This window comes from Pleurodeles waltl, chromosome 10 (genome assembly GCF_031143425.1).
Source record: "Pleurodeles waltl isolate 20211129_DDA chromosome 10, aPleWal1.hap1.20221129, whole genome shotgun sequence".
Taxonomy (NCBI): domain Eukaryota; kingdom Metazoa; phylum Chordata; class Amphibia; order Caudata; family Salamandridae; genus Pleurodeles; species Pleurodeles waltl.
This window is the reverse complement of record NC_090449.1, coordinates 503,905,477-503,919,271: the sequence shown is the minus strand read 5'-3', so window position 1 is coordinate 503,919,271 and position 13,795 is coordinate 503,905,477. Positions and strand designations below refer to the sequence as shown.

At 44.8% G+C, this 13,795-nt stretch overlaps 1 protein-coding gene across 2 annotated transcripts in view; it reads left to right on the top strand.

Annotated features, from left to right (window-relative positions):
- The window catches only part of LOC138261666 (unconventional myosin-Ig-like), a 912,364-nt gene that overhangs the window by 399,135 nt on the left and 499,434 nt on the right, over nucleotides 1–13,795 (top strand). For both annotated transcript variants that reach the window (XM_069210894.1, XM_069210895.1), the window contains one exon: nucleotides 11,888–11,958. In XM_069210894.1, coding sequence (XP_069066995.1) covers nucleotides 11,888–11,958 — 71 coding nt within the window. The remainder of the gene's footprint in view (nucleotides 1–11,887; nucleotides 11,959–13,795) is intronic.

Sequence of the window (13,795 nt, the reverse complement as noted above, 5' to 3'; positions counted from 1 at the left end):
GTATTTAATGCAATTCTGACTGAAAGTGCACAGGGTTCCTGCTACCCAGGCCACCAGTGCCAGATCTCTTTCCCTAAAGCTGTGCAATTGATCCCCAGTAGGCAATACTTTTGCCCCCACTGTAAGCCCCTAGTAAGTGGTACCTTTGGTACCTAGGAGATGGGTACCGAAGAGGTTCCTCAAGGGCTGCAGCACAAATTGTGCCACCCTCAGGGACCCCTCACCTAGCACATGCACATGCAGCCTGCTGTTGCAGGCTGTGAATCTTAGCACAGCTAAAAGTGAAATTACAACATAGCACACAGCTGTGCGTCATGTCCTCTAAACACTGCATGCAATATATGCGAGTCACCCCTACAGCAGGCTGACTACCCTAAGACAGGGTGCATTACATTGCATGTGAGAATATATCTGCATGAGCATATATCCCAGCTATGTCTTTGTCAATTCTTAGACATATTGAGTGAGAAGGGAAGCTATTTTAGATAAATGTGCTGGACACTGGTCAATACGAGTTCCCCAGCTACATGATGGCTTCACTGAAACTAGGGATGTTTGGTATCAAACATTTCTCATTAATAAACCCTCACTGATGGCAGTGATGGGTTTGTTAATACTTGCACCCAGAGCACACCTTAGATGTGCCCCTGAAAACCTATAATACACCCGTGTATGGACTGACTAGTTACAGCCAGACTGCCACCACCAGATACAAGTCTGACCCCCCAAGGATGAGAGCCTTTGCTCTCGGGCATTCATAAACAAATCCTGCTCTGGGAGAGGTGATTACTCACCCCACCCAACAGGATGACCTGCAACCTGCATACCACCCTTGGTATGCAGATCTGGCTTCACTCCCAGGAGAGATGCCGACCCCCTGCCCTAGGGACCATCGGGCACCTTGACAGGTGGGAAATGCAGTATTCCGGCAGGTGTGTCCATTACTTAGGTCAGTCCCACCTCTAAGGTGAGCTGCCTGATGTAGACACAACTTCTAGAAATCTGCCATCTTGGAGTTGGCAGATTTAGGAACTCTGGGGCAGGGTTATGCAGACCTCCCGTAGGAAGTGGTCATAAAGGGAGTGTAGTGACCCCGGGGGTTAGTAGCCCATTGACTACTACCCTACACTCCCCAAACCGACCATAAATTAAGTATTTAGGGGAGCCCTGGCACCAGGATTTCAGATTTCTGGTGACCTACGAAGAGAAGGAAATTCAAGAGCCGCAAAAGCAAAGCCTGAGGAAGAAGCACCTGACTTGGCCCAAGCCCTGCTGGCCTGACTGCTGCTCCCACCGATTTGCACCAAACTCGACTCGTCCTGCAAGCTGCTGTGCCCCCAGAAGCCTGTGAGGCTTGCCTACCTTCAACAAAGACCCAGGAACTCCAGTGGAGCAGCAGAACTGCTTCCCTGAATCTTACAGTCACCCTAAAACAAACTGCGAGGACTCTGGACCGTCTAAAACCCGATGCGTAAATCACTGCTGCACCCATGCCGCAGAGTCTGAGTTGAAGTGGATTGGCCCACTTGTTGGTTCCCCCTAACTGGGATCCCCAATCCTCACCTGCCACATCTTTTCGACCGGATCAATCCCCATTGAGTAACATTGGGCACCCGACGTGGTACTACACCGCTGCGCCCGGCTGATCCCATGCCGCCCAGCCCAACAGACCTGCCTTTTAAGCCACTGTACTGCACCTGTTTTACCGTCTTTGTTTTCCCTCCATAGGATAATATTGCAGCTTCCTGAAGATTGCATTGTGTCGACTTCAGAACTGGAAAGATTTTACCTGCAAAACGTACTTACCTGCATCGATTGTGGTGGCAAAACCTATATAAAGAGACTTTTATTTTTGTAAATTGGCGTGGATCTCCTTGAGTCGTGTGTCTCTATTATTGACTGTGTGTGTATATGCAAGTGTCTCACGCTACTCTCTCATAAGCCTGGGGCTGCTAGAGCAAGCCCCTGTCCACTAGTCAGGGAACCCCTGGACTCGTTGCCCAATATATCTATTTTTGATATATCATATAAAGAGCCGGCTTCCTACAATATGTAATTATGTGGAACCAAAGAGCTATAGAATAATATGGGTGCAGATTAAAAGGTTAAGGGACAGTTTCACTGTCAACCTAGACCTAAAACTCATGTAGGTTAATGATTGCACTCCTCTCATCTGTGCTCTTGCCAGAGAAAAATAACATAAATGATCTTGTTATCTAAGGCACTTTAACAACATTACAGTGGCATGTGTGTGCCCCTGAAAGTTCAACCTCAGGCTGCCGGATAACTAAATGGAAGGATCAGAGCTGTGTGAGGGCAAACACATCTTTTTGTGGAAGCACACAATTTCTGCCCAAGCAAAACATGTATTCCTGGCTTCCAAAATGAAGGTACAGCCAAAGCCCCTCTCTATTTCGACATAATTGTCTGGCTACAGTTCTTAACTTTTAGCATTTGCCAGGGAGTGGTTCCAAGTGTAGGGAGACATATGCAGAGAAAGATGCCAGATGCGCACATTAGAATGCTTTAGAGGGTGAAGTGACTATTGCATTGGGCTTCGCTTCAAATCAAGAAGTTCCCGTCTTTGTGATTTTGTGTTTTATATGCACTTGGGTCCCCTGATGAAGTGTATCCCCTAACACTGCAGAATAACATAAAATTCTATTAAAGCCCAGTTTTATTTTTTGGAACCAATTCGGAACACTCTATAGTGGTAGCTGGTATTGTTGAACTTAGCCCAAGTCGCTCCTCTTTTACGTCTTCTTCCAGTGATCGGTTTATGGGTCTTTTTTTCTCCTACGGATGATGGCCTGTGGAGAAGTCTGCCGAATCCCCAAAATGGAAGTTTCAGTAATTCTAAGGACATTACCTGATTAATCCAAAAGCCTACTTCAGCAAAAAATAGCGTGCAGGATAAAAGGCTCTGTTTTGAGGGGTCATTGTTTTCCCTAGGCAGAAGATACCTAGTCAGTCTTCTGGATGTTCATAATAAAAGGTAATGAAACACTCTAAGCACTGTCTCCTAAGGGGCATTTGTGACTTGTTGCAGGTAATTTGGGCTGCATACAGCAGACATATTTGCAGAAAAAAGTATGTCGTGCTCTAAGGCACGACTCATTTCTCTATCCAAAGGGGCATATTTACAAGCCCCTAGCGCCACCTTGTGCCGCCCTAGCGTAGTTTTTTTTTTACACTAAGGTGGTGCTAAGGTAGCTTTTCTGACACACCTTATTTACAAAGTGGCGCAATACCTTGCACAGCACCACTTTTGCAGTTGTGCTAACGAGTGCCACGGTGTGCTGTATTACAAATAGAGCACTACCATGGTGTCGTTAGGGGAGCACAGGGTGACGCAAGGAAACGGGCGCATCGGATTCAATGCGCCAGTTCCTTATAAATGAGGCCCTATGTTCCTAAGGATAAGCAATCCAGGACTGGTGGTCAGGCTCTACACTACTTTGCTCCCAAATTATAGAACACCCTTCTTCTCACCCTCCGTCCGTGCACCAACCATCTTCATTTCATGAAAGAACTTAAAACTCACATCTTCTGTTACTTATTTTTCCCCTCTATTTCCCAGTCAAGCTACTGCCAGCGCCAACATTGTCCCTTTGGGTGGGTGTCGCACTCAAAAACAATAACATGAATGAATTATTTCTCTGGTTTGCAGCTGCTTCCTAGTTAACGCTTTTCTTTCCCCTAGCTGAAGACCTTTGTCTATTTATTCCCTACTGTCTGTAAATAACACCATCCTTACCAGGTTCAAGGTGGAGAGGCTTCACTGTTGTTCATTCTGACATCCTTTGCTGGAGAAGAATAAGTTGGTTACTGCTAATAATATAATAAGCAATATAGAAGCAATGGACCGTCCCTGGGGTTCTGTTGCTCCTTCAGTTTTGCAGAGCGTTTTTCTTTGGCTAATGGAGAACCCATTTGTTGGACTGGAAATTTAACAAATAGGGCTCCAATGGTGTTAAAATCATGTAGGCGTCCCTCTGCCAACAAAGCATATGACACTGCTGCTGGGTATGATGCATAAGCTAATTATATTCTTCCCTTGTATTCTCACTCAACTCAGGATCCTGCTTTCCCTGAGGAATGATTTGATTGGTACCCGACAGTTTATACACCTAGAGTCAAATGCCCTGCATCGGTGCAAATAGAGATCAGTGGGACAGTGTGGCTATAGGGCCTCTGTTTTGGGGAGTGTCTTTGTCAAGAAGAAGGATATAGTTGCTATTACGCCTTGAGAGCCACCCATGTATATATTGATCATCGAAAGGCCTCCCTTTTCAGGATATTCCCATTAAGCTATCATTTAACCTTTCAAATGTTAGCTTCTTTTCTCCATGTTGCCATTGACTCTGAGATAACCTGTCTGGAAAATGTTTCTTGACATTTGTGCCAAGTAACAATCATGTGCCTATACACTCATTATTAGGGCATTTTGGAAGCAGTGTCTTTTGTGTTCTATACCCTCATGCCATTAAGGCAATGAAGAAGATGAATCCATGTTTAATACCCACTACTTTGACCACAAGGGATAAGGTTGCATTGCCACCTGGCATCTTTACTGTAAGGATCCTTCCTAACAGTTTTATGCTTAGACGTTACCTGCGACTTCTATTAAAGGGGACTCCTAGTTCCATAAGAATCAAGAGATTATTTCGGCTTACTTCTACTTTTTTAAGCTTTCCCAGAGGGATTTTGGTTGCAGATAGTGGAAATCTGCATGACTGTGGGTATATGGTTCGCAAGAACCCAAAACCACACAATTTTGGACCATCTTTGCAAAGGTTCATCTCAGGCATTCAACCTATAAAACATAGAATGTCCTGGAGGGGCTTATTGGCCACTTTATTGGGCATTGCTTTCTGACCTGAAGTACAGAGATCATTTGTATTTGAGTTTCATGGGAAAGTGGCTTATTTTATGGCGTGGCTATGCGACCTCACTGTGTCATAAAGTCTCAGTTCCATACGCGGTCCAGTCAGGTTTGTCTGTAAAACCTTAGCAAGCTTGGGTAGCTGTGGCTCTGAGCAGTAAGGCTTCATCAAAGGAACATGGGTAGAGCATTAAGAAGTACTACTGCTGTTGAATTAGAAGATAATGCAACATAATAAAAATGTCACGACCAATGTATAAAAATAGTTTGTATGTTTCTCTTTAAATAGACACCTCAATAACAAAAATGCACCAGAGGGTTCCGTACATATGCTTTTTTAAAGAAAACATTAAATCACTGCTTTTCACTCAAATGCAATAAATCATTGAAATCTACAACGACTCTCTGTTTAAGGTTAGCCACAACAAGTGACTTGAAAATGGCTATGTAGTCACTGCTAACTCTGACAAGGAGCTAATCACAGGGTCCAGTCAGGTCTAACCGAACAGTTACCTCATAAGGAAAGCAGTCTCCAGTCCAGTTCCAGGTTCCATGGGTGAACCGCCATAGGGTACAATGGAGTGTTCCTGATGCAAAGGATGCAGGATGCTGAACATGCTCCAAGCTTCTTAGGCTGCTGAGCCAGTATCAAGGGTCCTCCTGGGGCCACCTTAGAAGCCTCGAACAAGGAGGGACGATTTTAGTCTCAGAGGTTGATGTCCCACAAAGTCCTGATGAGGTCCAGGACAAAACAATTTGACAATGATCTGCTGTTCTCTGGTTACAGCGAAACCAGCAGTTCCTTTTAATGTGCTGTAACGTTCATGCTGGGTGACCAAACTACACTCTGATGACTCTACTAGGGATCAATTTTTTACAGCTGGGACTTGATCTTCCAGGCTGCTGGGAAGAGGCTTCTCAGCTTTTATGTCCCTGTGGCTGCAACAGAGACAGCTAACTGACTCTTGGAGTCACCTTCTCTTTCTAGGGCTCAGGGATGACTTTTCTGTGAGCGGAACTCCACAGACATAGTCCCTTCTTTGCTAGCACAAGTTGCAGCAGGTGCAAACCAGCCTTTAGATCAGCCTCTCTTTTTGTCCTTCCCTCCAGTCTAGACATGATCGGAGATTGGGGTGCCAGGGGTTCTACTTTTATGCCTATTATGAACTCAGGGGGATGCAGTGTGACCACCCAGCCTATCAGGCTACAAAGGTCCCTGATGACTTCCTGAAAAGTATGGCATCTACAGTAGCTATCCCAGGGTACCCTACTCTGCCCACTTTCAACACAGCAGAGCCATCCTCTCTGCTTGTAGTGCTCCCTAGCCCAACCTAGAGGGGTGACTACCTGGGGTCTACACACCTGTTGAAAAAACGGTTTAGCAGCAGCTTTTTCCTTTCTGGTGAGATGCCAGCCTGTCTGCTAAACCAAAAGAACAGCCCCTTATACCATTTGCCCTTCAAAGGCAGCTTCCAATCTGGAGCTTGCCTTTGGGGCTAAGCCACAAACTGGGCATCCTGCCAGGAGGAGATCACACCTCTTCTCTCTGCAGATACGTTCTTCCTCTTCCTGAGAGTCATTCACAACTCTCTCCAGGAGGACAGAATGGGCTGTCTTGACAACAGCAACTTGCGTGCAGCTGTAAACGGCTACTGGAAACTGAACAACAAAGTGGGAACTTTCTAAAGTTTCACTGTTTAAACTAGTGACATTAAATTCAACTTGAGCAACAAGTCAGGTTTAATGCACAGATTCTTTTGGTACCTTGAAATACCAACTTTAGAAGTCCCATTTAAAAGTTAAAACTGCTGAGATTCAGTGTCTAAAACTAAACTTGCAGATGGGGCTCCTAGCCTTTCCCCAGTGATCATGACAAGGAGGGTCGTTTTTACTGCCGCTGCATGTAAAAATACATGCCCTTCTTTTTAATATAATGCAACTTTTCTTGGGGCTCGTTGGCCCTGCCTAAAGGGTGAATTTTATATAATAAAAAGGAAGGTGTGGTCTTTGCCATATGTTTAATTGGCAAAAATGAGTTTACAGTTTAAAAGCTGTTTACCAGCCTGGAATGACAGTCTGGGTGTCGTGTTTTACCTCATCACACTTGTGGTGGCACAGCCAGTACTACAGTCCATGAGAAACACTTAACTAACAGGCCCTAGGTACCCTTGGTACCATATACTGCAATCTTATAAGTAAATTAACATTGCAATTGAACATAAGCCAATTACACATGTACCTTTTAAGGATTAGAGAACATGTACTGAGGCCTGGTAAGTAGGTCCCAGTGCATTACAGAGTTATCACACCAGTAGGAAATTCAGCAATAGTATGGCAAAATGTGTGTGTGTGTGGGAGAGCCTACAAAAGGACATCTTCTCACAAGATTTTGCCAGGCCGCAGGAAGTGGATTCACATTTTGAATTCTGTCTTCTATTCTGTTCTTCTGCGTACGAGTACAGGCTGAATACATGAGGTGTATTGTACTGAAATTGTAGTTTCCTTTTTCACAGCATGTCATGAGTCTTAGATATTTACACATATATGGATAGATTAGATTCATGGATTCGGTACTAGACTGGCCAATCATGGATATACCCAAAAAAGATGTGCAGTTCCGTAAACCACCTTCTACAAATTTAGGAGAGGAGATTGTTACAGGTCAAACGGAGCATCCTTTATAGGATGCACAGACCCTTGCCCATGAGGCGGCATACGTCATCATCGAGTTGTGCTCTTCATTGGGCAGGTGCTGCAATGGCCAATGGGCTCGGTGGGGGTAGGTGGGACTTTGCTGGCGATTTTTTGTTTTTCAGCCATGTTGTAAGGAAATAATCCAACTACCAGCATCAGCCCTAAGGTGTTGTTGGGGCAGTGAGAAGTGGTAGATTGGACAATGGTTGTGAGTTAAATTTGGCATCCTAAACTGCTTTTATCCTGATTGGGTCTCCTGCCAAGATTAAAAATCACAAAGAACTTGTGGAATTATAATGGTCCCCAAGTTTTCTTAACCATATATCTTACCCCATGGCTGAGAAAAAAGATCTCCAGCAAAGTGTCCCCATGGGGGGCATTGGGCATTTCTGCATCCACCTGTTACAGTTGTCGGCCAATTTGCCTGTTGCTGAAAGCATTCATATCATTGGGTCTGGGTGGTATTTTGGGTGCTGTGCCAGGCGACACGTCGTCTTTGGAGCTAGCTGGAGGATCAGGGTATTACCCTGGTCGTGAACCATCTGGCGGGATCTTTGAATGCCAGGGCGGAGAAACTGATGGCACCTGTTGGATGTCAAATGATGGTTACAACGCATGGTGGCACAGGGTATCTTCCAGCAATGAGGAGAACCTTGGCTAGATCTTTTCACAATGGCTTAGAACGTAGTGCTAAAACTTGTGTGCGTTGGAGTTTCCAAGAAGGCTCTCTCAGACAAATTCAAGAAAGAGTGGAGCAAGGGACTCCTGTACGCCTTTCTGCTGCTAGTTTTCTTGGCCCTTGCTCTGAAGAAGATTACCAACAACCAGGCCTAAGTCATCCTAGACTCTTCTGATTGGGTAAGAGGAGTGTGATACACAGAACGTCATGGCATGACTATCTGTCCTCCATTCAGACAACCATTTCAAGAGTGTCTCCTATTGCAGCAGTAGGCAGGGACCTGCACCCAAACCCACTCAATCTCCACCTCCATGTATGGAGATTGAGTGAGCCAGTTGACTAGGTTGGATGTTCCTCCCGGAGTTGTGGATTTCATTATCCTGGCTACCAAGTGTCCCTTTACAGTCTGTCTATGGCAGGCGCTCAGACACGTTTGTTGCTTCATGTGGCACCCGCAGTAGTGACCCTTTACTGACCATGTTTCTGGTCTCGGTGACTTCGGCTCTTCACATGAGTAAACTCCAAGCTTTCTCATTAGCGCTGCCTTACATTGCCTTTCTCACAGAGAAAGTGATATTCAGGACCGAGGTGGCCTTTATGCCAAAAACTATGTCTGCTTTTTACATTGGACAATCAACTACTCTTCCAACGATTTTTGCTTCTCTTGACCCCTTGAAAGTGGAGGGGAGATTCCACTGGCTGGATACAAAAGAGCTTCAAACTTTTATATTGATTGCACTAAAGGCCAACAAGTGGATGATCAGTTGTGTGTGGGGCAAAGACAGGCAAGGCAGTACAGAACAGGACTTTTTCGAGGTGTATAGTCCTCTACATTAAGATCTGCTTCACAAGAAGTAACCCCTGGAGGGGTTGAGGGCCCATTCCACCAGGGCCAAGACTGCTACCACTGCACTGGCAAACGGAGTGCCTGTCCTTGACATCTGTAAGACTGCGTTGTGAGTATCAGTACACAATGCACTGCTGTTGTGACATCCAAGTCCGACATCAATGGTTTTTTGTTTGTTCAGTCCTGAAGTCACACAGAGCCACATAGTGCCACTTACAGATATGTGGAAGCAAAGCTGTTTACATTTTTCAGGTCCAGTCTGGCACCTGGGGATATTCTATAGGTGAGGAACCTGTGGGTAGGGAGGGTATCCACAATGAAAAAGCATTACCAAAGGTAACTAACTTTTTAATTTTTACGTTTATAGACCCCCAATATATGATGTTTATATCTATATCAACACCTGTGACAGCAGTTTTACATTCTGAAGAGGGAGACTTTTGAGTAGACTTTTAACTGACTGAAAAGTGCTTTGACATTTTTAATAAAAACTACCAAGTATCGTTTTGTAAGGCATAGTGGTGTTATTCTGGTTGCTGAATTACAGGTGCAGCAGGAACTTGAATGGTTGTAATCTTTTGTATGTGTAAGTGTTTGAATCTCTTGTTCATTGTTTTCACAGTATAGACAGCATACATAAATGATGAATTTCTATGAACGATATTCATTGTCTGTGTATTGCAAACTATTTAACTGTATGCTTAGGTTTGACTAGCGAGTATGCAGTTTTGTTTGTTTGTTTATGGTTATTGCTGCTAGACCCACAGAATTCGATTTAGCACCCAGTGTCAAGAAAGCAGGATTTCGCTGATGCAATTTATACTTCTTTGTCAGCTGGAGACTGATGCTTGAAGAGTTTCCAATGGAATGTTCAGTTTCGTGACCCTTTGGACTAAGCCATTGTAGAACATGGTGATATCTTCCACGGGTGAAACTCTTGAGGTGGAACATGTCAGTGGTGTAGCGTTTACTATCAAGTGGTATCATTATTATCAGAATGAGAGAATGACATAGAAGAATGTGAAGGAAAGCTCTTAATCCTGCATTTCGTGCACCCTAATGCAGATCCCTGGGAGGAAGAAGGGGATTTTCTGACTGAAATGTTGCCGGAGAGTGAATGGGTGTAACTGGGATTTTCCTGTTAGGAAATATTATCGTTTGTCTTGATATTATTGCAGCCTTTGGTACTGGAGGAGAAAGATACAAAAGAGATTGAGGAGGCATCTGTAAAGGGTCCTCAGCTGGTTGTGCAAAGTCAGTTGGCATTATAATGGACATTGAGCCGGAGATCAATAAAGACTAACAGCCATATTACAAGTTTGGCGGTCTGTGGACTGCCATGGTAGTGGTGGCGGTCCGACTGCTGCAACTTTGGAGGCTGGACCGCCAGATTATGGGTTTGGTGATCAGAACACCAGAAGACTGCCAGTGGACCACCGGCACCGCCATAGTCAGTGCAACAGAGAATGTGGCAGTCCTGACTGTGGCGGCCAATGTTAGACATCCCGGAAGGACCACCAAGTTTTCAATGGTGATCCCACCACCACGGAAAGTTTGGAGTTGGCAAGTAGGTGCCCAAAACAGGGAGTACGGCCCCATGGAGGGTGAGGTGGGGTCCAATGTGGGCCCTACCCCAAAAAAATGGGGGGTTCTGGGGTGCACTGTGTCCCATGTACAAAATTGTGCATTGGCACATTCCGCACGTTGTGCCAACAGGTACGGATGCATAGCTGGCAGTAGCTCCATGATACTGCCCCCTGCCTCCACCTGCCAGTCATGTCAGCCCTGTGGTGAGCTCGTAATCCCGCAGTCTTGGGACTGTCAGCCTGGCACTGTCCAAAAGATTTCCACCATGGCGGTACGGCAGTCTGACCACTAAACTCGTAATGAGGCTCTAAGTCATTTTATTTGGTGTCTTGTTTCATGCACAAAATGATCCCATGAGTATCTACATGATTGGCTGCTTTTGTGATGCGGTGCTCCTAAGTACAGTTCTAGCATGAAAATTTTGGAATGCCAGAATAGTTTATTAGTTCTCCTCCAGAATTGTCTTAAGAACTTGTGACTTCTTAGCCAGTACATATGGAAAAGTGTGCTGTACAGTGCTTGTTTTGGCCTCATTTTTTCCACAATGTTTTTTGGGGCAGGGGGAGAAGCCTGCTCTGGTGAAGGGTGTTGTTTAGATGATAACTTCTCAGCAACTCCCGCCACCTGTGTGTCAACTATTGTATGTAAAAATAAAATCACTAATAAACCCTCATGAAAAGAGGACTTTTGAATTTGAACAACTGTTGGGTGTGGAACTGATACTCCAAAGCAGGAATAATTTCTTGCTTTGGGTATCAGCGCTAGAGTCAAGAAGCAACTTTGGTAAATGTAACATTTCTTTTGTCTTTGTTGTGTATTTTACTTGACATATGCCTTTAGACATGGGGTTCAAGGGGTATTTTGCCTTATACTGTCAAGCTACACCTAAATGTTTCTTTGGGCATTGAGTAGGCCACAATGCAAAGTCTAGTTTAACCGTTATTTCCCTTTCTTCAGTTCTTGACTTGTGCCAGACAGTAGCAAGAAAAGAGAAAGATGGTGGCTGTCTCGTGTTCCAGTGTAGTCTTTCAGCTGTTAAAGACAGCTAGAAATGACATTAGACAAAATAAAATGACTAGGTGTTTCTGAGATGTGTATTAATTTGCATCATCCAATGTTCAAAAGCCTAGCTGGTGGAAATTTACAATACAGAATTTAGTAAGCCCCAGGGCCCTCTTTTCTTTCTGTTCCACAGCTTCGTGCCGTTGACAAGTCCATGGAATTCAACCGTGATTTTCGAATACTTCACTATGCTGGTGATGTCACGTGAGTCCTATATATTATGCTTACTATGTTTTCATAGAGGATGCCCCATCTCACTCAAGGAGCCAATTTCTGGTATCAGTTGAAGACTACCTGACATACAATCTAATTGTGAAATGTACTAAGGTTACCAGATGACTTCAGGTAATAGCTTACGCTATGTTATGGGCTTTCATTTAATATCACAATGCATTATGAGTATTGTAGTTCTTGTTCACTTCACTTGGACCAGTTTGAGTAATGCTCTTGATTACACTGGGTTTGTAGATGGAACTTCACAGCTGGAATGCTGTGTCACCAAAGTCATTGAGTCACCTGGACACATTAACGTAAGTGTACAGGTTGTAGCTCCTTGTACAAACTTGAAAACTCACATCACATATAAATACAAACCTCATCCAGCATCATTTCTTGACCAACACGCAAGTTAGAACACAGACAAATAAGAGCCATGTCACCTCTTCACACAAAAAGCATTGTAGAGGTATTGCAAGTTCTAAAGGGTACAAGCATCCAAATAGTTTTGAACCCCCAGGTAGAACGTTGCAAAGCCACAAGTAAAAGCTGTCAATAGAGACAGTCTAACACAATGAAAGACCTCAGCTCCTTTAATTTAGACTCCATACAACCACAACCTGCAATATATTTTAGCCAATTGTAGGTCGGCGGCCATAGCCTGCCTTGAGATTAAACATCTATTTAAGGACTATAACCTTGACCTTCTAGTTCTCACTAAGATTTGATTGAGTGGATCTTCTCAGCAAGAGATTGACTTGCTCATTCCACCAGGCTTCTCCATCTTTAGACTGGACACGATAGATAAAACAGTGAGACTGGTAGCAGTGATAAAGAGAGACCAAATTGAATGCAAGAACATTGAAAAAAAACAATTTCCCACCTTCAAGAGCATACTGTTGGAATTAAAAGCAGACAAGCTAAGGTCTCTAGAAATACATATCACCTACCACTCCTCAGTGGACACTGTTACTTCGGTGAGGTGGTTCATTCGAACCCTTGGACACAATGCTCAAAAACTCAAAAATGCCATGTAATTTTTTACACTTACTAAAATGAGCTCCACATGAAAATCTTATCACCTAATGACATAGCTAATACAAATACTCAAGGAACTTTAGTATTGGATGTCTCATTATCACCTAATCTTAACACCCTCAAAACAGAGGCCCTCATTACGAGGCTGACCACTGCGGAGCTGAAGGTAAAGATCGCCACATTACAAGTTGTGGGGTTTGGCAGAAGCCGAACCTCTGCAACGCCGCTTGGCCCGCAGGTGCAGTCGCACAGACGCAGATGGCGGTGAGCACCTCCAGCCCGGTGGCAGGCCTCAGCCTGCCGGCCAGAATACAAGGCTGCAGGCCGCCAGGCTTTCCGTGGAGATCACCCTGCCACAAAAAACCTGGTGGTAATGCACCTGGCAACAGGAATCCCCATTCCTGTCGCCGGCACACACATGCACACATGTCCCCACACCTCCATGCACCCCCCACCCATTCACACACTTCCAAACACACCCCACCCCTCCACACACTTCCAAACACCCCCCAACCGTACACATCCATCCAAACACCCACACCTGCACTCACACTGACACACACACAACCCCATTTACACATACGCACCTGCCTCCCCTACCCCCTGCACCGCATACATACACTCACCCGCTCTGCCCGTTCACTCACACAACCACATGCACACGCACCCACAAACACCTCCCCCATCCACAATCATTCACACCTCCACCCCCTCCACGCACGAATACGATGCACAATGCCTTTTTATGGGCATAAAAGGTGAAAATCATTGTTTATGACCACAAACA